The sequence below is a fragment of the Festucalex cinctus genome, chromosome 17 (assembly GCF_051991245.1).
Source record: "Festucalex cinctus isolate MCC-2025b chromosome 17, RoL_Fcin_1.0, whole genome shotgun sequence".
Lineage (NCBI taxonomy): Eukaryota > Metazoa > Chordata > Actinopteri > Syngnathiformes > Syngnathidae > Festucalex > Festucalex cinctus.
This window is the reverse complement of record NC_135427.1, coordinates 5,343,444-5,369,176: the sequence shown is the minus strand read 5'-3', so window position 1 is coordinate 5,369,176 and position 25,733 is coordinate 5,343,444. Positions and strand designations below refer to the sequence as shown.

At 41.2% G+C, this 25,733-nt stretch overlaps 2 protein-coding genes across 6 annotated transcripts in view; both read right to left on the bottom strand.

Moving 5' to 3' along the window:
- Positions 1-1,373: 1,373 nt before the first annotated feature.
- On the bottom strand, positions 1,374-4,287 carry foxl3 (forkhead box L3). Its single transcript, XM_077503177.1, has 3 exons — positions 4,046-4,287; positions 2,478-2,646; positions 1,374-2,409 (listed from the first exon to the last, which is right to left on the bottom strand). The coding sequence occupies exons 1-3, from the start codon at positions 4,150-4,152 to the stop codon at positions 1,963-1,965; spliced, it is 723 nt and encodes a 240-aa protein (XP_077359303.1). The 5' UTR covers positions 4,153-4,287; the 3' UTR covers positions 1,374-1,962.
- A 2,807-nt stretch (positions 4,288-7,094) lies between these two features.
- fam20cb (FAM20C golgi associated secretory pathway kinase b) overlaps positions 7,095-25,733 on the bottom strand; it is a 117,697-nt gene continuing 99,058 nt past the window's right edge. For all 5 annotated transcript variants that reach the window (XM_077502702.1, XM_077502700.1, XM_077502701.1 and 2 more), the window contains 8 exons: positions 23,252-23,344; positions 12,697-12,812; positions 11,211-11,391; positions 11,015-11,124; positions 10,196-10,277; positions 9,935-9,994; positions 9,714-9,864; positions 7,095-8,563 (listed from right to left, as the gene is read on the bottom strand). In XM_077502702.1, coding sequence (XP_077358828.1) covers positions 8,453-8,563; positions 9,714-9,864; positions 9,935-9,994; positions 10,196-10,277; positions 11,015-11,124; positions 11,211-11,391; positions 12,697-12,812; positions 23,252-23,344 — 904 coding nt within the window. In that variant the 3' untranslated portion in view covers positions 7,095-8,452. The remainder of the gene's footprint in view (positions 8,564-9,713; positions 9,865-9,934; positions 9,995-10,195; positions 10,278-11,014; positions 11,125-11,210; positions 11,392-12,696; positions 12,813-23,251; positions 23,345-25,733) is intronic.

Below are 25,733 nucleotides of genomic sequence, written 5' to 3'. Positions count from 1 at the left end.
CGGCAGCAAAACGTAAGAGTGACTTTTCGCTTTTCTAGTTGGCCCAGTAGCCTCGGAGCACTTTTTTTTTATTTTTTATTTTTTATGCTAAGTTAATTTAGCCAAATATATCCACGGCGTGGCCCCGCTATTCGACATCAACAACTTTTCTTAATGGAAACTTGCTGATCCATAAACGCTGGCGCTGCTGCAGACGTTTGCTGGGGGGCACCTCACGCTTAATAAAAAAATAATAATAATAATAATAAAAAATCTCACAGATCGATGAGGGGCATTTGCAAAGGTGTTTAATTAGAATAGCATCAGTGGTTTGTTGGTGTGTAGTGGGAAAAGGGGGAGGGGTGTTGTTAAAGCTCCAAAGCACCCCCCCCCCCCTCACTATTTAAATAGGGTCACATCTGGGCCTCACCTTGCAAGTGTTATGCTATATTAAATGCCACTCATGTTAAGTGTGTTCTCCGATGTAGTCAACACATTATATAAAAGGTTAAATTGAAAAATGTCCCTACAGCGGCACACAAGTATGATTGATCTCCCTCACGTCCGGAAATATGTTTTTTTTGTTGTTTTCTTTTCTTTTTTTTTTCATTAGCAAAAAAAGGTGCATTATAATGTGTTATAAATAAGGAGCGAGTGGATTAGAATTTGAGCGTCAGTCAATCGGGATTTCCAAAGGTCAACGGCAAAGAAGGAATTTAAGGCAGGAGGCGGGGCCAGTGAGAGCGCCGTCATGTGGCGCTACATGCTAACTCTGAGCTGCTGCTGTTGTGCGTTTTACAACGTTGTGTGCGCTCGCTTCTTTAAATAAATAAAAAAAGGCTTGAAGCTGTTTATTGCCACTTTGAGTTGAAGTTTACTCTCAAACTAAACATAAAGAGGTGTATTTGACATAACCACATAGGCGGGCTCGCCTTTCAGTCCGCTACATTCATGCTAATGCTAAATAGCATGTACAGTACGTTGAGGTGCAACAGCCTGTTAAACATCGGAATGAATATAAACGATGCAGCATCGGTACAGAGTCAGATGGGCACGATAAGAGTACTCAATATGTTCTTTAACCTCTGAGAAAAATGATTAACACTTTGACCACCAAAAACGTTTAATGACGTCTTCTAAAATCCTAATGAATGCCGCCATAAACGGTAATTTATGTTTATTACGAGGTGTCTAAACAAGGTATTCTGATCAATATTGTGTTTATGGAATATGATTTAGGCAGCAAAATCCACTCCTTTTATCCATCTCAGGGGGCGGCCATTTTGCCACTTGCTTAGGAACTGTGATGTCATTTTCAGTCGACAGCAAGTGACAAAATGCCCCCCCCCCCCTGAGATGGATAAAATGAGTGGATTTTGCTGCTTAATTCATATACAACAAACATAATATTAATCAGAATATTTTTTAGTTTTGACTTTTAAGCTTCAGAAATAAATAGCATGAATATTCTATGACCGGTTCTGGAAAAATAGTTGATTTGAAGATAAAATAAGGCTCAGCTTGTGTGATTTTACAAGTTTTAATTTGTCCCAACACATTGAAGTCTCAGTACTGTCACCAGATGTTAACTATTATTTAAGATCTGATAGGTTAGCGTTATGTATGTACTGCTAGTAGTTATATATTTTTATTTGTGAATGTACATTCTAAAAATAAACAGTTGGGTCAAAAGTAACCCAATTTTGGATCAAAAATGAACCGATCCACTTTATGGGTCAATTTGACCCAATTTTCTGGGTTGTTTTATACAAAATGAGCCAATTTTATGACACAAGTAGACGATATGACAATATTTATAATTTGTTTGACACTAAAAGACCAATTTCTTGAGTTAAAGTTGGGTCAAATAGACCCAAGTAAAGGATGGCTCCATTTTTGACCCAACTGTTTTTTAGAGTGCAGGCAAAATGAGTGTTTAAATGTCTTCCAACAAATCCTCACAGTTTGCTCCCGAGCGGACCCTCACAGGGTCCAGAAGTGCAAGTTCAGATGTTGGGGCTCCAGAACGCGAACGGGTGGTCCCGCCGGGCCCAAGTGGGAGGACCTGAGCCCAGACGCGGGCGGGTCCGGGGTGGACAGGATGTAGTCGATGCTGAACTTGATCTCCGACTCGGGTTTGGGGGCGAGGGCGTTCGGCGCGGGGCGCGGCCCGGGCCCGCGGGGGTTCAAAGGGCAAAGGTCGGCGTCGGGCCGACGGACGGCGGGCGCGCGCCGCTTGCCGGGGCTCTCGGCGGCGGGCCGGAGCCGAGCGTCCTCCCCCGCGGCGTCGCGCAGGCCAATTTTCATGTGGCGCCGGCGCCTGCGACGCCGGAAGTTGCCGTTCTCGAAGAGGTCAAGCATGGACTCGCACCCGCTGGCAAAAGTCCAAAAGTTGCCTTTGCCTTTCTCGTTTCCCTCCGTCCTGGGGACCTGCGAGGCAACAGCGAGACGCTTTAAACCTCCGTAATTCTGCATGAACCAAATAATATGTCACCCACCTTGATGAAGCAGCTGTTGAGCGACAGGTTATGCCTGATGGAGTTCTGCCAGGCTCTCTGATTGGAGCGGTAGTACGGGAACCTCCGCATGATGAACTCGTAAATGCCCGACAGCGTGACCCGCTGCTCGGGGCTCTGTTGGATCGCCATGGCGATCAGGGCGATGTAGCTGACGCAACCGCAAAAAAAAAGGTACGATTAGCTAATATGGTAAAGGTTCCAATTCTTTTGGAATGATCAGTTCATGAGAGGATTAAAATATTAGATTATTATTAACATTATTTTTATAATATTATATCATTCTCAAATATTAATATCATATTATTATTAAATATTATTTTTCATTAAAATTCGGCATGTAAAATGCAAAGACTAGTGATACCTCGAAATTAATGAATGAATAAATAAATATATTAGCATTTATTTATTTTTAATTATTTCCATAAATTCTTCAATATTCAGATTATAATTCAACTGGCTCTGAAATATACCGAATTCATTTTAGATGTGATAAATAATTGATAAAATATGACATGATTATGCGTGTTACATTAATTTTACGTTCTTAAGCTATATAACAACCAAAAGAATGTACACAATATCTTGGAAAAAAAAAAAAATACTGTCGAGTCAGTCATGTCAAATACATAATAAGAAGCAAACATTTTAGGTATTTTAAAGCTATCAAAATGTAAAATAATCTGTTCAATCATTCAATGTTCATTTCTTTTAAATAATTTCTCTAATTAAAGGAAACAGAATTTTTCGAGTCTTATATTTTGCATTCTGTAAAATATCGCACTACTGTAACATAAGGAAAAAATATTTTTTTCAATTTTTCTTATGTAAAACCAATTCTAAAAAAAAAAAGATTAACTAATTTGTAGTATACTTACATCTCTTTATTAATGCGTATAACAGGCTAACCTTCAAATATACACGACTGTCTCAGAAAATTAGAATATGGTGATAAAGTTTTTTATTTTCTGTAATAAAAAAAAAAAAAAAAAAGTCATACATTCTTGATTTATTACAAATCAACTAAAATATTGCAAGAGTTTTATTATTTTCATATTGCTGATTATGGCTTACAGTTAGTAAAGTAAACTCAAATATCCTATCTCAAAATATTAGAATATTTCCTTAGACCAAGTTCAAAAAAAAAAAAAAAAAAAAAAAGTCATAATCAGCAATATTAAAACAAAAGTCTTGCAATATTTCAGTTGATTTGTAATGAATCCAGAATGTATGACATTTTTAATTGCATTACAGAAAATAAAGGACTTTATCACAATATTCAAATTTTCTGACACATGAGTGACTTTGCTTACATTGCGTCATCAATATTGAGTGCGTCATATTTTAACATAATTTGGACAGTATTGTTTAATAATTGATAAACGACTTCAAGCCTATTTTGTGACAAGGTAGTAAATAACACTTCATGAAAAATGCCTTGAGATATTTTTTTTTAAAAATATAGAAGCAAAGCGAATAGAAGAGCAAAGCGAAGTGATACTTTCCTTTTTTTTTTTTTTTTTTTTTTTTTAAGTGATACTCTTTCCTACCTGTAGGCGGGCCGACACATCTTCTTCTCTTGGTCCGTGCTACAGGAAGCGTACGCGTCTCCATCATAGTTGAAACAGTTGAACGGATAGTGAGAAGTGTCAAACATGTCTTCGCTTGTTGTGTGATCACCCCCCCACCACCACCAAAATAAACAAACAAACAAAAACAAAAAGTTTCACCTTCTCCTTCTTCTCCTGCTGCTCTGCTCAGCCGGCAGACGTCCACTGGGAGCTCGCCTGCCGATGGCCTCCTCCTCCTCCTCCTCCTGCTGCTGCTGCAGACCCCCTCAACATCCTCGACACCCCCCTCCTCCTCGTCCTCCTCCTTTTCTCCGTCTTGCCCCAGATGATCTCCAGAAATGGTTGCTGCTCCACCTCCCTCTCAGTTTTGACCCCATGGAAATGAAATGGGCAGTTATTTCATGAAATCATCAAGGAACAGCTAAATTAATGCAAAAACAGAATTGCAGTGCAATGTTAATGCTCAACAACATTTTGTATTGGACAAACTTCCAAATGTTCCCCACGGTCATCTTATTTTCTTCATTTTGGGGGGATTTCCAACAAAATCAAAGAGCCAATTAATTAATAAAGTAATTAAAAAATAACTAAACTAACAGCTAAATTAATAATTGCAAAACAATGTAAATGTTCAATTGCATTTTGTATTTTACAAACTTCCAAACGTATCCTATCTCATTTTGTTTTTTGGGGCTGGGGGATTTCCACCAAAATCAAATAGACAAATAATTTTTTAATTAATTAAAAAACAGCTAAATCAACAGCTAAATTAATGTTTAAAAAAATAAATCAAACAAACGAAAAAGATATTGCAGTGCAATGTACATTTTTAATATATTTACCCCTACAGTCATCTCATTTTGTTTTTTTGGTGGAGATTTGCAACAAAACCAAATAGCCAATTATTTCAAGAAATAATGAAACAGCTAAATTAATGAAGAAAAAAAAAAAAGTATTACAGTACAATGCACAAGAGCATTTTGGAATTTACAAAACATTTCCAACAGCCATTAAATCCAGTTTTGATAAATTCAGTGTTGAAGAACTTGACAGAGCATTGACGTCAATTTAGGATGGGGGGGGTTGGGGGGGGGTTGTTCTGGGGCATCCATCATCATTTCTTAATTTTTCTAGTCGACATTGATCATGTCATGAAACAAGTGGGCCTTGTTATTTTTTCCCCCATGTTTCCATTTATTCCACCTAAGAATCTGGGGACGCTAATTAGCGGACCTCCAGTCTTCCCGTTTTATCTCCATCTGTTGGTCGTTTTTATTTTTCGTGTTTCTCGTATATGTTGCGACTCTGAAGACAAATTCCTTGTTTTTTTTTTTTTTACACTTGTCCAACCAATGTAATTCTGCCGAATATACAGTCGTGAGTCCCGACCGTCTGACAGTAGCAGCCTGCTTTATCTGAGGGGAAAGAAAAACACTCCCCGAAGAAGATTCTGGGTGGTCCACTGTTCCTTGCAAGCTGCTTTTATGTTTTATTTTCATTCTTTTTATAGTCTTCATCTCGGCCGCTGTCGTTAAACCTGCTAAGCCTAAACCAACAAACAAACCCTTTGCATCTTTGTTTTCCTTTTCCTCCTCGAAAACTCTTTGGACCGGATCGTGTGTATGTGTGCGCGCGTCCACTCTGGTAGACATTTAGTCAACAACGGGAAGTTTTGGAGATGCTATCTGTAATGATCTATAATGACCGTAAATTGTTTCCGTGTCTATAAAATAAGGATGGGGGGGGGGGGGGGGGGGGGGCTATTTTTGAGGGACTCTGAAAACGGAGCAATTGGACGGGTCCCGTGAGGCGGCCGAGGCGGGGAAAACACCCCCGAGGTCTGCGAGGGCCTCCGTGTGTGGGCCCCGTTGGTGCAGGACACGACGACTCAGAGATTATTTTGGACTAGGGACGTAACGATAAGGGCAATATCGTGAGATCGTGATTATTAAAACTGCCACAATATCATCGGCGTCATGTTCACCATATTTGTGCAGTTCCAGCACCCTCTGGTGGCTAGTTTTTTTTTTTTTTTTAGTGCAGTTTAATTTTCGCAAGGCATGTTTTGGCCTTTCTATGTTTAAAATCTACACTAATTTTCAGATGACGGAGAACGTAAATATGCCTGTGAAGCAAGTCAATATGTGGACGAACTCAACGTGTGCGTGCATTAACAACATAACATAATAATAATCATAATAATCAAATAACATTGATGCTATGCACAAAAGCATAATATTGTGATTTTTTTTTTTTTTTTTTTTTTTAAACAATATGACCTCCCCACAATGTCGTGATAACGTGAAAGCTTCATATCGTGATATCGTATCGTGACGTTTGGATATCGTTACATCCCTAAACAATTAAGCACGGAATTGTGATGTTTCGCTTTGACACAAACACACACTTTGCACCACCAAATCATTGGCGAATCATTTGGTTGACCCAAGCGGTTTTGGAGGTGAGCGCTGATAAGCATCGTCACGACTCGTTCCCATGACGATGCTTCCTGGTGGCCTGTCTGCGGCTGGATGCAGACATTACTTGTCCGGCTCCGCCTCCTCTATTCATGACTTAATTTGTGCGGTGGAATGATAAAAACTAAAAAGTTATCAAAACATAATAGAGCACAGGGAACTTTATTTCTGGGTCTGATGGCCATTTTTCAGTCAACTATGCAATACCACCATAACTTCTTATATTACTCTGATTTGGGCTCACTTTGTGTTTATCTTTAAGAGATGATACTTTATCCAGCGCACATATTTTCCATAAACAAAAATTAATAAGCACAGCAAACAAAAATGTTACAAAACGTACACAGCAGTGAACCCCCCACGTACAGTAGTTCTGACATAACAGCATTGCTTTGGCGCCATCTAGTGGTAGCTTGTTGCTAGCGCAAAACCGTCTTTTGCCGCCATCTTGCGGCATCACCCGGAAATTCAAATAATTGCTGGACGTATTTCGCGTTATTCTATTATGTATGTATTTTTAAACAAATAATCCTGTGAGAAATAAAGAAGACTTTGGTTTATGTTTATTTTGTTTTATTGCACTTTAACCATAATGCAAAGAAATGAACAACAACAACAAAAAAATCCACAGAAACAATGTCCTGTTGATGATCCTCTCTCACGCACACACAAATTATTGACACAGGACTTGTATAAAAGCTTTTTTTGGTCGAACAGACACACACTCGCACATCTTCTCTGTACGCGTCTCAAGGAGGAAGCGAAAGCTTTCGGCCGTATGAATCCACACATTCAAGTTTCTATCATTGCACAGGCACTAGATTTCCCTATGATATATATTAAATTTGAGCCAATGACGGAAGTCGACCCACAGCTCGGCCGTCAAAGCTGTTGTTGATGGATAAAATGTACACCCCCGAAAAAATAATATCTCGCCGACAGCAACATCTGGACATCAATTATGTAGGACAAAACAAACAAACTGAACAAAACAGGAACATTTGGCTTTTTTTGGTACCATTTACATTCACCCGGCCACAATATTAGGTACACCTGCAAACAATACAACGTCAAATATTAACATCGTATTCGACACAGCCCTTGTAATGGGAGTTAATTACATGGTGCGAGTGTACCTAATGTTGTGACTGGTGATACAAATAAGACAGCAGTTGAGAGTTAAATGACACAAACTCAAGTGTAAACATGTTCTTCCCGATTTCGTGGTAGCCTACCTGCTTGCTTTGGGCACAATTGCGACCTCTTGTGGGACACATAAGAAAGTACATCACTAAGATGTTATTTTTTTGAGGCTGATTTTGTACCTATTTGATTTCAAACAATAAATACGGGTTTCAATAAATACTCTCGCCAAGACATTTATGGGTTAATATTCATGGACAAATTCAGGAGTTAACCTGCACTCCAATTAAAATTATTTCAACCCCAAAGAGCTTTGATAAGAAATAAAATAGCAGATAAATTCTTCTCCTGTAAACGCAACTTTTTTTTTTTTTGTATTTTGAAGATGACAAAAACAATCAGCTCCTCCTCCACGGCAACTCAATTGAACATTTGTGATGTCATCGGTACGTAGAAACACGTTTGTCAGCTCGCAGAATATCGACAAGTCCCCCATCGGAATTCACTGAATTCAAAAAAAGGTCCAGAAGGAGAACGAGTCCGGCTGCGGTCGAAACTATCCTACATCAGTTTTGAAGCGCCGAGGCGGTCCGAGTCGTCAAGTTAACGGTCCCATCCCGGATCAACCAACTGTCGTTACCTGCCGTCCAGCTCGGCTCTGACCTTCAGCAAAACCTGGCGCCAAAGCGCTCACGCGGCATCGGGAGGCGATCGGAAGCCTCCGAGCTCGAGTTCCATCCGACGCGGAGGACGTCCCCCACGCCGGCTACCTCATCCGCGGCCCGCTCTGCTCTGTCCATTGGCTGCCTTGGAGGTCGTCCTCCACCACGTCACTGTGGCCCTCCTTTTCGATGCATTCCGCCACAACCTGCAGAACCTGAAGAAAAAAATAACAGTGATAGAGTGAATGTTGATACAGTAGAACAAAATCTTAATCCTAATTTGTATGGTATTATATCGTAAACTGATTCTAGGCAGCACAGTGGAAAATTGTCAAAGTAAATAGTGGTAAATGGTGCTCAACTATTTGTTTTCCAATACATCTAAATTACTTTTCAGTTGTTTTTTTCCAACAAAGCTCTTTGTTACTTTATGGGAGCATTAGTGTCACAGGAAGAATCAGAATTAAATGGTAAAATTATACAAACGTTTAAAAAAAAAAAAAAAAAAAAAAAGAAATAAGTAGAGAAAAACAAGTAATATGTAATACTGTGCTGCTAAATTTTTGATATGACAGTCAGTATCATCAATTAAATTATTATTTTTTATGCCAAACCCAAATGGTCGATAGTGGTAAAAATACACAAATACATTAATAAATAAATACATAAAACAAGTCCCATTTTGGGCAACATTAAAATATAGTAATGTAGTAGAATTTAGTGTTAGTAAAAAAAAAAAAAAAAAAAAAAAAAAAAAAAAAAAAAAAAAAAAAGATTTTATTCTAGGGGAGAGAAAAAAGTAAAGCTACTGATTTTAATTATTGAAAGCCACTGCAAATATGTAAAAACATACAATAAGAAAATACTGAAATAATGGCCACATAAAAAATGTATTGCACATAAATGTAAATAAAATAAAAAAAAAAATCATACATAGCCTATGTATATTAAAGTTATTTTTTTGAGTGATTTTTTTTTTTACATACCACTAGAGGGCGCCAGCATATCAGTGGTGATTGTACCATGCTTTGAGAATCACTGTTTGAACCTCATTGAATTATTGTATCACACTAAAAATAAGCATACTAGTTCAATTCAAAAAGTGAAATATTGGTTCACAAGAATAAATTTGTTTTTAATTTTATTTTGATTATGGATTATACAAAACCCCCAAATTCACCATCAAGAAATTAAGACTACTAAGTAGGAAACAATACAAAATCATTTTAATGTTAGTAGGAAGAATATTTCACCTGTTTTGTGAGTTTACTTTCGAGTTTAACTCCAAGCACAAACTTTTCTATGCTATTTCAACGCAGCCGCACCAAACGACGCGATGCATAAAGTGAGCGCGGAAGCGCTGACCTGGCGCAGTCGTCGGTCCATGGCGTCCAGGTGCGGCTGGATGAGGACGGGGCTGAGACGATCCCTCAGCAGGGATTCGGCCACCAGGGTGGACAGCTTGTACTCCTCCTTAGCCAGCAGCTGCAGACGCGAGTGGGTCGACTTGCGGACCCTGCACAAAATCCAGGCCATTAGCTCAAGCGCACACTCCCGACGCGCGGGTCCACAAGCATCAGTTTTACCGGCAGCACTGCGTCAGCGGCACCAGAATGGACTTCTCGTCGTGGGAGTGTTTTCCAAACCTGCAGACCGGGAAACCGGAACGGTACTTGAATGCCTTTTTCAAGAACCTTTTTCGAGTTTGTGGTCAGCCGTTACAAACGGAGTACGATTGCCGCGCCCCAAAAATTCATAAAGATGTCACAATGTGGCGGCAAAGCACTACTTTTCTATTCGAGAGGGCTGTGACCTGAATGTTGTTGCAACAAGCAAAGTGTTCTCACCCCCTGCCGTTGTCCAGGTGGATGATGAACGTCTCGTTTCCAAACTTTTCAAACGTCTCATAATGGTGCCGGTCCATGTTTCCTGTCATAACAAATGGCAGAAACAGGAAAGAGGTGAGAGAGATGGTACAGTATGCAACTCAATAAATTAGAATCAAGAAGCAAGGAACACTTAAAAAAAAAAAAAAAAAAAAATCATCAAATAAGTATTCAGTAGTAAGTAATCAAAACAAAATTTTATCAGAAATTACACAGAAAACTGGTAATCGAAGCAAAAGAAAAAAAAAATCCCCATCTCAAAAAAAAAAAAAAAATTCTAATAAGTAATCAAATTAATCAAAAATGATATTCAACATGGAAATTACATAGAAATTGGTAATTATGGCAAAAAGAAACCAAAAATTCGCCACCCTAAAAAAAAAAAATCTAAAAAGTAATTAGTAAGTAATCAAAATGATTTTTGACATTGAAATTCCATAGAAATTGGTAATTATAGCACAGGGAAAACAAAAATTCACATATTTAGGAATGTAATAATAAGTAAACAAAAATGTTTCTTGACATTGAAATTACGGTATCTAGGATTTGGGAAATACAGTAAACGTAAACATAAAAAAATAAAAATAAATCAGTAATCAGTAAGTAATCAAAATGATTTTTGATGCAGAAATTACATAAGAATTGGGAATTACAACAAATCAAAAATTCACCATCTTAAAACATTTAATAAGTAATCGGTAAGTAATCAAACTATAACAAATGATTTTTTTTGAGTGACATAGTAAATTATGTCATCTCAATCAAACATATCCAACTGACCCATGAGGAAGTCAAAGATGGTCATGTCCATGATGTCCAGAAGTCTCGTCCCACTGTCATAGGGCGGAGTCTGTTTGACCTCCTCACAGTAGTCCGGGTCAACTTCCCATCTGAGTATCACAAAAGTCAAAACATATTTATTTGTCCTCACCTGTGACCTCTCTTCTTAAGATGGCCAACGTGCAAATCATCTTACTCCGCCTTCTTGCGTTTGTGGTAGGAGCGTCTCCACGGGTTCCTCCAGGTTTTGCGCTTGGCGAGGGCCAGGTCCGGGAGGAAGGCGGCCAGGGATCCTTCGATCTGGTCGGGCTTGCCGCACAGAGCGTGCTCCGTCGAGCAGTAGTACGAACATTCGCCGTAGAAACACACATTGTTGGCTAAGGACAAATTACAGGTTTAGAAAGTTGATATATATATGATGTCGGATTGTCGATTGTTATGCAGTTGCTACGATCCTTATGTCCCAAGAGATGATGACATTGTCAGTTGCTATGCAGTTTCTATGCCCCTTATGATGCTACAGTTCTTATCTGGTCCTTGTGATGATGATGATGATGATGATGTCAGTTGTTATGCAGTTGCTATGTCCCTTCTGATGTCTATAGTGATGACATAGAAACTGCATAGCAGCTGACAATGACTCCAATGATGTTATTGTCCTTATGTGTCCCTTGTGATAATGATGATGTCAGTTATGCAGTTGCTATGCCTTATTTCCCTAGGGATGATGACACTGACAGTTGATATGCAGTTTCTATGTACCTTTTGATATGGTTCTGATCTGTCCCTTGTGATGACGATGATGTCAGTTATGTAGTGGCTATGTCCCTTATGATGTCCCTCGTAATGATGACATAGAAACGGCAAAGCATCTGGCAATGACCCTTATGGTAGTCCTTATTTGGCCCTTGTGATGATGGTGTTGTCAGTTGTTATGCAGTTGCTATGTCCCTTCTGATCACAAGTAGCGATGATGACATTGCCAGTTGATATGCAGTTTCCATGTCACTTATGATGATGATTTTGTTTGTGGTTATGCAGTTTATGTCCCTTAAGATGTCCCTAGTGAAGAGTCAGTTGCTATGCCGTTCTGTGTCCCTTATGATGATGACCTTGCCAGTTGCTATGCATTTGCTATGGTCTTGTATTAGTCACTTATTTTGTCCAGTCACTCTTTGTCATGTAGGCTTTATTCCGTCATAGAATTGTGCCTTCAGGGACCAGTGAGTTAATATATAGTAAATAATACAATACAACAATATATAGAAATATAGTGTTGCTGTTTTCTTTGCGAGTGATGATAATGAGAAAACAAATACAATTTATGGTTGTAGTCCAATTCAGTTCTTCGTGCTTGCACTCTCTTTTTGCTCTTTAAGAATTCACGCCACACATATTTTGGAAGGACGTTCAGACAAGATTAATGGCCCCTGGAGGGATTCAGTGACTTGTATTAATTGCTGAGACTGTGAGTAAATTCAGCCCCGTGAGACGCCCCCACTTGCATGTGACCAAAAAAGTTGCATAGCTCATTAACTGCCGTGCTTTGACGTCAGCGCGCTTGCAGTTACCCTCCATTTCATGAACGGTGCCCGCGTATCATTTCACAATTAACTTTAAATGAAGATGATCGACATTTTTTATTTTTTTTTTGCTTTGCTTGAATTCGAGGCGTCCGCTACCTGGCGATATGAAGAACGTCCGCCAGAGCTTTTTATCCCGCGTGACATCTCGGATCTCCTTGGTCATGTTGACGAGTCTGCCGGCCACTGGAGGGACGCGGCGGAAGTCCAAAATCCTACAAAAAAAGCAAAGACAGACGCGAGATGATGACGTTAGCAACATAGTGGCTGACAACAATTAAAACATTTCAAATTTATACTAAATACTTCTCACCCCAGATGGGACTCTGAGGCACATTAGTTGTACAAATGCCACCAGGGGGCACCATGACCACACGCTGCATCAGCGGTCATTGTGTGGCCACCATTCCACACCAACACGTCTTTTAACCTCCACTCACACAACACACAGCATCCTGATGGCGAAGCGAGGAAAGATATAACTTCACCATCCGTTCCGGGAAATTGTATTTATGCGCCAGGAGTTAAAGCTTTTGCGGTTCATGCGCCTCGAGCTGGCACGCTTTAAAGTGGGAAGCCAGGTTGCGGGATTGTCGTGATAGGAAGAGAAGAAGAGGTTCCTCCTTGGCGGACGTGTGCGTGCCGAATGTCGATTTTATGCATCTGTGGTCTTCCGGTACGACATCAGCACCGACGCTTTTAACAATTGATAGCCCCTGGCTACTGCTAATGGACAGCCCGAGGGGGGGCTGAAGGAGAACAGGACAGACCAAAAAAGAGGGGGAAATAGTGAGGAAATTTTTTTTTTCTGTTCAGGCACACGTGTTGTTAGGCAGAAGTCATTATGAAGATGTTACAAGGTCACAATAAATAAAATAAAGAATAAGATTGAACAAATAACTGAAAAATAGGGTGTCTGAAATTATTCACCCCCTTTTCTCTAAGTGCAGCCAACTGTCTCCAAAACTGATAGGACAAATAAATAATGTCCAGTTTGTTTGTAGCAGCCACGAAACCGGATTGAATAATCCGCATTAAAATGTAAAGTAAAGAAAGCGCCATCTGCTGGTTCTGAAATGACACTGCCCACTTGGCCATAATGTCAACACGAGTGAAGTAGCAGGCTAACGCGGTCACGTTTCTTTAAGCCGCACAGCCGGGTTTGTTCAGCAGGGTCTGAATATGTTCTAATGGCATCTCTTTAATTAATTTTTTTATTTTTATTTTTTACATCATTCACATTCGGAAAAATATGACCCTGTTTAAAAAAAATAATAATAATAATAATTCAGCCCTCTAAGTAATATGGAAATATTAGTTGCTTTCATTTTTCTCAACCTAAAATGAGTTACACATTTTTTTAATTAAATAATTAGTTAATAATCAACAAAATATATTAGTAAAATGAAACATTACAAACAGTATATACATTAAATGCGATTAAAGTAAATTACGGTAGTGAAAAAAATAAATAAAATAATAATAATCCTGAATAAAAAAAATACAAACTAGCCATAAATAATAAAATAAAAAATACTTAGATATTTTTTTTTTATTAAATAATACATTTTTGATCCAGATATTTTTACATACACTGGATATAAAAAAAAAAAAAAAAGTCTACACACCCCATGACAAAATACCATACGTCACATACCATTAGTCTGACCTATAACCTCAACAACTTTTTATATTAAAATCTTTTTGATAGAGGAACCAAAACCAAACAACTAAAACAACATGGTTGCGTAAGTGTACACACCCTCTTATAACGAGAATGTGGGCGGTTTTCAAAATTAACCACCCATTCACTCATAATTAAAAATCACATTTAAGAGTTATGTTCTCACCTGCCACCATTTAAAGTGCCTCTGGTTACCCCCAAATAAAGCTCTGATGTTCTAGGAAGCTTTTCCTGACATTTTTCATGAGACTTTTTTTTTTTTTTTATAAACTGAATGCTATTCCAAAATTCTCTCTACATTGTGGAAGGCCACAAAAACAACCACAAGCCCGATGCTTCATGTCGTGTTTGCATCTTTTAAATCTTGGTTCGGGAGGTTTTGTTATGGTCCAATTTTTAAAAAATAAAACACCATTTTGCCCATCCCTGGTTAAATAAATGGCCCAGTCTAAGTACAGTATTTGATCTCATATATTTTTGCTACCTGCTCTTTTCTGGCTTAAGTTTTTCCCAGCTGAAGCAAATCCAATCACATAATGAAGTGCGCTAATGGCAGCGTAGCCCATAAGAGAAGCGGCGTCGGCTGTTAGTGCTGCTTTAAAAAGGAGGCTCTGTGCGGCGACGGGCCCCCTGGGAGGCAGTGTAGCCTCACTCTGCAACACCAGCGGCAGCCGCTCCGCAGCCCAGGTCTAATTTAGAACAGACAAAATAAGAGGGAGGAGGAGGAAAAAAAAATAAAAAAATCAAGTGCTGCTTTTGGCAAACCCTGCCTGGCTTATATTTAGAACGGGCACAGGGCCTTTTCGTGCTTTCGGTTTCCTCCTCTTCCCTTCCCCTTAACCCACACGCACATATGCTGCCAGCGTGTGTGCGTCGGGGAAGCGCGGCAGATGCGAAGCAGACTGTTGACAAAGGCCGCCGCTAATGCAATTTACGGAGAAGCGTGTCATTGCGCCCCAAGGAAGGAAGGAAGGAAGGAAGCGAGCGGATTCGTGCCACGATGGCGCACATGCGACCGGACCGAAGTGTTGTAACCTCACTCGCGTCTTGCGTCGGGATGGGGGAAAACCAGCGTTCCTGCTTTGTAGCCGTTTCGCAAAGCTAAGGAAGGATTGTCGGGTGGGATGCTTGCTTGTGGGAGGGCCGCAGCATTCATCGGCGCTTGACAAACGGCCTCTGGAGCTCGCGGCTGCGCTGTACTAGCGCCGCGTTTTTGTGAGGAGCGAAATTGATGGAGGCAGTGAAAGGGGAGAAGTTATAAAAGCGGCAAAAACATAGAAGACGGCAACTCGAATAAGATGGCAAGATGGAGGACCTTGACCTTCTGCTCGCTCTTTTCCTTGCATTGCGTTACATAAGGAATGTTTTGCACCATTGTTGGTATTTTGCCCTGTTCAGATTTGCAACATATCTGCAAACATAACCTAGGATGGGCCACTTTTAAGGTTATTTGTCAGGATGATTTTTTTATTATTATTATTTTTTTTTAAGCATCGTAGCATCCCTGCTAATGTGCATCGTTCATACCAGGGGTGTCCAAACTTTTTCATTTGAGGGCCACATAGAGAAAATCAGTAGTAATCAGACGCAAGGGCCACATTATGTTATTAAGAGATATTGTGTTTAGTCCTAAAAATTGTTCAAAATTTATTTGTGCTTTTGCATATTGAGAAAAATGCTACAGTATTGTAAACCAATTCATTTGTAATATGGCAGTAGGGTTATTATATTTTTGAAATTTTTCATTTTAGTTAGGTTTTTATTAGTTTTCAGGGTGGTTCTGTTAGTTTTTATTTGTTTAGTTCTTTAAAGTTGCTTAGTTTTAGCTTTGTTCGTTTCAGTATTAGTTTTTTTTCTTTAAATGTGTATTACTTATGCTCAATATTTAAAAAAAAAAACACCATGGGAGCGACGTCATCTGAAAGTGCTTTTTTTTTATTGGCTGCTGCTAGATGACGTCACTTCTGTGTGACATACTTTCAAACGTCATTATTTCGGTTTATATCGAAATAAATCTATTAAAAATCTCATGTAAAATCATCCCCAAAGGCTCATGCATTAAATTAATTACCAAAGACTAAAACGGACATGTTTGCTATAATTAGTTTTAGTTAGTTTTGTAAACATAAAATGTAGTTTCAGTTAGTTTGTTTTTTAAAAAGCATTTTCATTTTTATTTTATTTCGGTAACAATATTGTTTTTTGAATTTTAGTTTTAGTTATTTCCTTTTTTTTTTTTTTTTTTTTTTTTTTTTTTTTTTTTTTTTTTTTTTTTTTTTTTTGAAGAGCTCAGAATTGTTCATTCGGTAGTCTTACCGATTCAACGTCTTGTCATCATTGCTCTTTTCCTTTTTTTTTTTTTTTTTTTTTTTTTTTTTTTTTTTTTTTTGTGTGTGTGTGTATGTGTGCGTGCGTTTGCGTGCGTGCGTTTGCGTGCGTGCGTGCGTTTGCGTGTGTGCGTTTGCGTGCGTTTGCGTGCGTGCGTGCAAATACGTATAAATTTATACTCATTCATTCACCTAAAACCTTATAAATATCCCATTACCCTTCGCCTTAACCAGGTACTTCAGAATCTTGCCAGAGTCGTGAGATTTAAATGGTCAGGAGACCAGAGAAAAGGTCAGAAAAAAAAGAAATAAAGAGAAAAGAAAGGTAAATCAAAGTGACATCCAGCACCGACCAAACACTTCCTGCCTTCCCCATGATTACAAAATCAAAGTCTTACGCCAACCCCGGAAGCCTCTAAATTCCAGCAAATTTAGCGAGATCTCAAGAGCCCAGAGGAAAAACTAAAGAGAGGAAGGAGGGAAGGATCGATAAGGCAGAGTGAGATCAATAGAAGCCAGTACATCCAATCCATCAAAGTGAAGTCCAGCACCAACAAGACCCCTCCTGCGTGGTTACAAAACCGGAGTCTTATGCCAACCCCAGAAACCTCATACTTCTAATAAATTAAGATCTCAAGTGACCAGAGGAAAAACTAAAGAGAGGAAGGAGGGAAGGATAGATAAAGAAAAGTGAGAACCACAGACACCAGCACCAACTGATTCAAGGGGCTGTGGGAGGGAGAGGGTACTTCTGTTGAGTTTCAGTAGATGCTGGTGCGACGGATCTGGCATGCATAAGGACCACCACCAAAGAGAGAAGCCGTCAACCGCGGTCCAGCAAAGCGAGCACCCCCCCCCCCCCCCCACCCCCCCCCGGAATCCCCAGGCCGCGGCAGCACCAAGGCCACCCCCAAGCCACCCGAGCGGACACCGGTCAGCGAGCCGACCCAGATACCCGGAACACCCCCGCCCCAGCCCCGGCCCACACCCCCGAGCCCAAGGCCGCAGAACGAGGCCCAGCGGGCCCCCACAGCGCCCCACCGGTCCCCAGCCCCCATCCCCCCACGACCCCCCCGCACCCCACCCAAACCCGCCATCCACCACGACCCAGGCCCCACCACCCCCGACCCCCAAACCCCCGAACACACCCCGACCCCCAGCACCCAACCCCCCACCCACCCATACCTCCACCCCCCCCCCAAACAAGCCGCCCCCCCCCGACGGCCGCCACCCCCCCCCCCGCGAACCCGGCCCCCCGCGAGAACCCCCCACCCCCCCCCGGAAACCGGCACCGGGCAGCAGCGCAGAGAGGGAAGATGTGCCCACCCCACCTCCAGCCGCGCGAGATTTGCACCGCGGCGGGAGGGGGGAAGCAGAGGAGGAAGCACCAGGGGAGAAGGCGGGACACCAGAACACCGAGCCCGGTGGGGAGAGGCCCCGGTCGTCACGCCAGAGTACAAGTGACACCTAACCCTGTTACTGAGTCCGCCAGCTCGCCGACTGGCGAGCTCTACCCTTACACCGTGAATGTGGCCCCACCCAGTGTATATACAAGTGTGTGCGTGTGGTGCATTAAAATTGGGAGCAGGTGAGTCGGAGCAGAGGGAAAAAATTTCCCCTACTCCGACACACCCGTATCCCCCCCCAAAAAATGAATATGTATATGTGTGGTGCATTAAAAAAGGGAATGGAGGGACAAAGTGGTGGGGCAGGGACACAAATGGGGGGGACCACAGCGCTGCCAGGCACTGCAGTCCATCCCCTCTGATGGCTCCCCGCCCCAACTCACCCCTCCCCTTGGACGTGAGGTGCATTAAAATTGGAGGGGAGTTGAAGGGTGAAGACGGTGTTTCCACCCTTCCCCACCCCACCAAGAAATGTGTTGTGTGCCCTATGTGTATATTTACAAAGTGTATAGTGCAAGCTAGTGAAGTGAGTAAGAGGAGCGACCAGCGGGGCCTCACCCAACCCGGCGGGTGTAGGTGGCACGCCCGCCCCCCAGCACCCCCACCCCCCGCCGCCCCCCACCTCATCCACCCGGCACCACAATGGGCGGACAGCCAGCGCAGCAGGGCTACCGGACAGCCCACCAGCCACCGGGGCCCGCCCGGGGCACCAGGAGTTATACCGGAGCGGGGCAGGCCCCAAACCCTCGCCCGGCCCCCGGAGCCCGACGCCCGGGCCGGGGAGGGAGCCCCAGGCCCAGGGAGAGGGAGGGGGAGGGGCCGCAGGGCAGACAGGGAAGGGGGGGGGGGGGGCGGGGGAAGCGGGGAGAAGACGACAAGAAGGCGAAAGGGCGGCTGCAGGGCAGGAGGCGGGGGGGGAGAGGAGGAGGGAGGGCGACAAGGGAAAAGGGACCGGGAGGCAGAGGAGGATGGGCGGGAGGAGGCGAGGAGGGAGAGGCGACGGGGGGGAGGAAGGGGGAGGGGAGAGGGAACCACGGGGCACACCGGAGGCCCACCCACCCCGAACCGCGCCGCCGGGCACGGAGCAGCGGACCGCGCCGGGACGGCACCGCCCCGGGCACCAGGGGAAGCACCCCAACACCGCACCCCACAGGGGGCCCAGGGAGCGGCCAAGACGCAACCGCCACCGAGCAGACAACGGGGGGGGGGGGGGGGGGGGAGCAGAACCACCCCCGCCCGACCACAGGGGACGGCGTCAAGAAAATTGACTAATTAGCATGCAGTAACACCAAGTGTTGATGCTTAGTGCCCACTAGAAATAGATCTTAAGGAGTTATTGAGTATAGTGTCGTATAGTGTGGTATGCTCGAGCCCACTAGCAGCAACTAGGTTCCTGACTATATAAAAATAAAAACAATCAGATACAAAATACCAAATACAGGAGCAGCGAAAACAGAAGTTGTAACGATGTGGTGGCTCTCGTTAACAGGCAGAATCTTGGCAGGATTAAGTTGCCAAATTGAGATTAAAATATTCTATGTACATAGACCATATTTGTTTAAATCTTGATACTTGATTTTTATTTAAGGCAGAGATTTTTTCCATTGAGATATAATTTATTAGTAAGTTTAACCAGTGGTCGATATTTAGAGATTGTTTATTTTTCCAATTGACAAGGATTATTTTTTTAGCAATAGTAAGGGCTATAAATATAGATTGAGATTGTTTACATGGTCGCTCAGTTATTGTTAAGTCACCTAGTAAACACAGTCTTGGAGATAAAGGAAGCCTACAGTTTAATATATCAGCGAGCTTTTCCAAGATTTTAGTCCAGAAATGCAGCACTGGAGTACATGACCATAAAGCATGAAGATAAGTATCGGCAGTGTTTTGTGAGCACTGGAGACAAATGTCGGAGTCAGAGAGTCCCATTTTTTTCATCATATATTGTGTAATATATGTTCTATGAAGTATCTTATATTGGATAAGTTGCAAATTTGTCTGTTTGGTCATTTTAAATACATTTTCACAGATTTGGGTCCAAAAGTCTGGTTCCGGAACTATAGACAAGTCTTTTTCCCATTTTAAAGTCGGTAAATACGTTTTATTTGTGTATAAAAATAACTTATATATTTTTGATATTTTCTTTATTGTTGTTGGAGAAAGCTTTATAATATCTTTAGCTAAGACAGGCAGTTGGAGCGTATCTTGAAGTGTTGGGATTTGTTTCTTAACCATATTTTTAACTTGCAGATAATGTAAGAAATTTCCCTTTTTTATTTCATATTTCTGGACCAAGTTTGTATATGATATAAACTTATTATCTGAGAAAAGATGATGAAGGTGTGTAATTCCTTTCTGCTCCCATAGGCTTAAATGGAACGACTGATTATTAAGTTGAAAGTCGGGGTTATGCCAAATGGGAGAGAGCCCACAGGGCGCCAATTGGGAGTTTGTAATTTCTAATGCCTTCCACCAGGCAGTCAGGGTGGCGGCTATCATTGGGTTTTTAAAACAATTATGTCGTCTTATTGATTTTGTAATAAAGAGTAAATCTGACAGTCTAAGATTATTACAATCCTTCTGCTCCAATTCCAACCAACAGTTAGTATCTCTGTTGGGTTGTGTCCATAGCACAAGATATTGTAGTTGATTAGCTAGATAATAGTACATAAAGTTTGGTGCCTCTAAACCTCCTTTAGATTTACTTTCCTGAAGAGTAGATAGACTAATTTTGGCTTTTTTTTTATTCCAATAGAATTTTATGATAGCAGAGTCCAGCGATTGGAACCAGTTAGACGTAGGTTTAAATGGAATCATTGAAAATAAATAATTAATCTTTGGTAAAACTTTCATTTTTATAGTAGCTATCCGTCCTATTAAAGAGATCGGAAGATTATTCCAGCGTTCCAGGTCACTACGGATACTATCCAATAATGGTGAAAAATTTAAAGAAGTTAATTCAGTTAACTTAGGTGAAATTTTAACACCTAAGTATTTTAAATTACCTGTAGGAAAGGAGTAGTGTGGATCCTGACTTGTAGGATTCCATGAATTTTCTGTAATAGGTAATAATGTTGATTTTGTCCAGTTAATAGAGTAATCTGATAAGTGAGAGAATTTAGTTATTAATTTAAATGCTTCCCCTAGCGAAATAGCAGGTTCTTCTAAATAGAGTAATATATCATCGGCATATAGATTAATTTTATGTTCTATTGTCCCGGAGTGGATTCCTTGGATCCGTCTATCCTGACGTATAGCTAATGCAAGCGGCTCAATAAATATAGCAAATAATAAAGGAGAAATTGGGCACCCTTGTCTTGTTCCCCTTTGTAAAGTAAAACTCTGTGATGTAATCCCATTAGTAGTAACTGTAGCTTTAGTTATTTCCATTAGTTTTAGTTAATTAAAATAATCTTTAATGGCACCTGTTTTTCGATAGCCTCCCTTCTTACTTTGACCATCTCCAAACATTTTTTTTTAATTTTATTTGAACTGACTCAAGTGCCATTTTTAACATATGTGGCGGGCCACTGAAAAATGGACGGCGGGCCGCAAATGGCCCCTGGGCCGTAGTTTGGACAGTTTATTAAATCTAATTCGTAGGACTAAAACCTGTCCGATTTTTGATTAGCATTTAGGCCCACTAGGCCATTATATTTTAATTTCTTCATAATGATGACACTTGGAAATTAATTCGATTTTTTAAGGAGGTACTTCAAGTAAAAAAAAAAAAAGAAAAAAAAAAGTCAAACGACTGCTCGAGTAAATATTTTCCCCAAAAGCAACAAGCACATTTAATTCCCACTCATCATTTTCACATTGTTTTCAGTCTTCCCAAGAGGAAGCACTTATTTTCACATTATCTGGGAATAAACAAATATTTATTTCTATCATTTCTGTGGATGCAAGTTAATGTGGTGGGCTGAAAGAAAAAAACAAAAAAAAACAGTTTCAAAGCTTGTTTGGCGTCAGGAGAAATGAAAAAATACCCAGAAGGGGGGAAAAAAACAAAGCAAAACAGCAAACTCGATTTGAATAACGTCACTGTCATTTGAATTTTCTATAAGCAAAAGGGAAAACACTGATTAAATCTGGAAATTAGATTTTTGTTAAAAAATGAATTGAGATATTATTTTAAGGCGGTATTGGCCAACCTGCATTACATAAAGGACTGTTCAGGTCGCCATGACGTTTACGGGGCAGTTATGTCATCGCTACACAATGGTTGGTGCTTTGCTCAAGGGCACCTTAGCACTGATATTTTTCCTATATAACGTCTCACAATTCTCCAATCATCGTTCTAATTATTTTATGCTAATTCACGCCTTGATGCAAAACAGCTGAAAAACATGAATTCCCACATTAGTATTCGGGTCTTTATGGAAAAATAATGGCTGATAATCCAAAGGCAAAGGTGACCTTCACATCGAGTCTTGTGCAGCTTTCGCCGTCTTCCCTGCCAGGTGCTTAATGAGCTGACATGAGGAGGCGCACATTAGCAATCAGGGCCCAAGCGAAATCTGCAGGACATCAAGCAGGACGCCGGCCCTCCATGTTCACAACGATTCGACTTGACCTTCTTCTTGTCGTCAACATCCGATGGACAGTTTTGGACTTTGGCTTTGATATGTCCAATTTCATCCCAGAAATGGATTTTTGCGTGTGTGTTAGTTTATAAAGTTGAGTTGAATGTATCTGGGGTTGGTGAAAAATTCTGAATTTGTAACTGTGGGTGGAGGGTGGGGTTGGATTTTACTTTGCTTGATCTTTCCTTCCTTTGATCCTTCCTATGGTCTCCTGACAAGTTCACAACTCTGGCGGGACTCTGAAATATCCGGCTAAGGTGAACGAGTCTTGGCTTTATAACAGGTTTCATGTGGATTAAAGACCACAAACTTACATGCACGCACGCACACGCATGCACCCCCCCCCCCCCCCCCCCCCCACCGCTTGCCGTCTTCCTTTCTATCTGCACTATGGCGCACTTATCCAGTTGAAACCAAGTTAAGACCATCAGGTCACACATTTTCTGAGCGTGACAGTATAAGAGCAGAAACCATTTTGAATAGGTTAGACCTTCTTCCGCATTCAGCAGAAAATGCTCCACAGCTGTGTACTCCATCTTTATGGCCTCCAATAAATAGTTCAACTGAGAATATGCAGGTGAAAGCTCCCATCTGGAGAGGCTGGATTTATTTTATTTTATTTTTTTTTGAACGGATGCTCGATCTTACTTGTCCAGATGAAAGGCGGCGATCTCGGCGTTGTGTCTCTCAAAGTCGGAGAAATAGAAGAAATCCGGGGGCGTCTCCTGTTCACGAGTCTGCCTGACGGGACACAAAGAAAAACAAATAAGAATGTCAATAATGCAATCTTTTCAGCTTTACACCTGTGTAATCACGTTCACCATCAAATCTCAACACCCTTGCGGAAAGTGAGCACTTAAAGACAATTCAAGGTCAAAGCGCACCTCGCAAAGCGTCCTTTTCCTGTTCCCGCAGTGTATTTACTCGGATCCCGGAGGAAAAAGTGCTTCCTGTACACAACTCGGCTTTTAAAGCTCTTACAAGAAAAGGCGAGAACCTCATTTAAGACGTGAAAAGCCAGAGTTGACATTAACGGGGCAGGACAGATGTGTATAAATCTAACAAGACAGCACAGTTTTTGAGTTACTTTCTCTTTATGAGCTCCACTTTGCTGTGTTTTTTTTTTTATTGACCGAACGTCTCACACAGAAGCAACAATTGCAAAGATTTGGCTGACGGCCTCTGCCATTTCTTCTTCGACTTGCTGGAGGAAGATGAGAAGACTCGGAAATATCTTGGCATCTTCTCTCTCTGTTCCTTCTTTATTCCCTTTCTGCTTACTCCACTTGCGTGTGCACAGCTTAATACCTCACATCAGTCCCTTTACAACGCCCTTGCACATATCGCTCTCTCTCTCTCTCTCTCTCTCTCTCCTCTGCACTCCTCAGCTGGCTGTCTCGCATAACATACGCACCAGTCATTAACTATCCCAACATGGCGCCCAGAAACTCTGTCGTCCTCTGAATCGTCCCCAATTTCTTCCTCTACTCTGCATTTTGCTACTCCCGCAAAAAGAATCATTCACACATTGTGACCTTGCAAAATCTAAACTGAAATAAAATAACATTATACCTCAGATTTCGTCCTGGTCACTTGTTGCTAGGCAGAGTTCATAGGGTTCAAGTGTAAAAAAAATTTGCAAACACATGCCAGCCACACCCACAGGCACTGATGGTACTGGCTCCATACACAACACTAGTATGAGGCATTTACATATACACGTTTATACAGTTAAGACTGCTCTGTATGAAATAGAAAAATAAACTGTTCCAATCTGTTGGAACACGGCTGTCCCTGCCTGTTAGGCAGTTACAATACCATCAGAATTTAAGATGTGTACAGTGCGTGTATGCAATATACATTACAAATAATATACATGTTATTACATTATTATTACATTGTTATTACACGCTCTTAGCTCAGCATACATAATTAATATGTATATAATAAGAATTACATAAAAAATGTGACAGTGAATCCATTTGCTATTATTTATATTTACTAATCAGCCACAGAACATGGGTTAGTTTTACCCAAATCACAAATTTCGGACCAAAAAATACAGCAAACAAGTCATTTGTTTCTGCTATAAAATAACATGTAAATGTGCTTTTGATAGCAAAATATTTTCTTTCCATTTCCATAAAAAAAAAACTGTTGACGACATTTGCCGTCATTGGTGCTCTTCATTAGGATTCCTCTATCGTGCTCAGAGAGTAAAAAAATATTTTTTTTTTACTAAAACACACATTTCTAACACATAACAGACATATTTGAACATTGCTGCCTCCCCTTTGCTCCTCCCTCACTCCAACGTGTTCACTATGTCGACAACATCTTTTGACGCACTCGCTCTAATCTTGCTCTGGGTTGCTTTGCTCCACGCTGAAGAAAAATGATACTGATGGATAGTGAGGGCAGTGTCCACTTAGAGACACATAACTGGACAATAACATTTAGCCAACAATATTGAGCTTTGACAGCTTTAAAGAGGAACACAACACAAAGCTGGCCGGGTGTCGGGTTCGTGCGTTTGACTAAGTGCGTGCTACGTGCGTGCGAGGCAAACGCTTCTGCGACAAACGGCGTCTCGAGACACACTGAGAAGAGAAGCTGGATAAAGGGCGGATGGTGAACCACGTTCGATTCGAACCAATAAAGCTATTTCGAGCATGCGACAACACTTCACAGTTCACACCCAAACACTTGGAAATAACAGCTGAGGCAAGAATATGAGAAAATGGTTATTTCTGGACAAGAATGGTCAGCTGGGATAAGTACAAATACGTAAACAGCAGCGCCTATGTTCGAGTGTGTTATGTTAGCGGGGAAACATACAAAAATGCATGACCGCATAGTAAAGCTTTGGCTCCATAAATGTTTGAGTATGCGATGAGTAAAACGATTGGGACCCACTTTGACTTAGAAACGCTACTCCAAATCAAGGTTTCCTCCCTCGTTATGAGCACAACCCAACAACAAAACTCCCATATTTTCATGCACAATGTGGCGTCGCTATCAGAGCTGTGATGACTGACAGCAGGTGAGACATACTGGACCCAGCGTGCCCTGGCTGACCCCCGGGGGCCCCACAGTAAACACATAGTTGACACCGGTTGGACAGACAATT

Excerpts from the sequence above, each read along its gene's own strand:
- foxl3 (XM_077503177.1), bottom strand. The coding sequence starts at position 4,152 with ATGTTTGACACTTCTCACTATCCGTTCAACTGTTTCAACTATGATGGA. Across the intron at positions 2,647-4,045 it reads ATGTGTCGGCCCGCCTACAG|CTACATCGCCCTGATCGCCA; the intron begins GTAGGAAAGAGT and ends CGGTTGCGTCAG. Across the intron at positions 2,410-2,477 it reads TCAACAGCTGCTTCATCAAG|GTCCCCAGGACGGAGGGAAA; the intron begins GTGGGTGACATA and ends GTTGCCTCGCAG.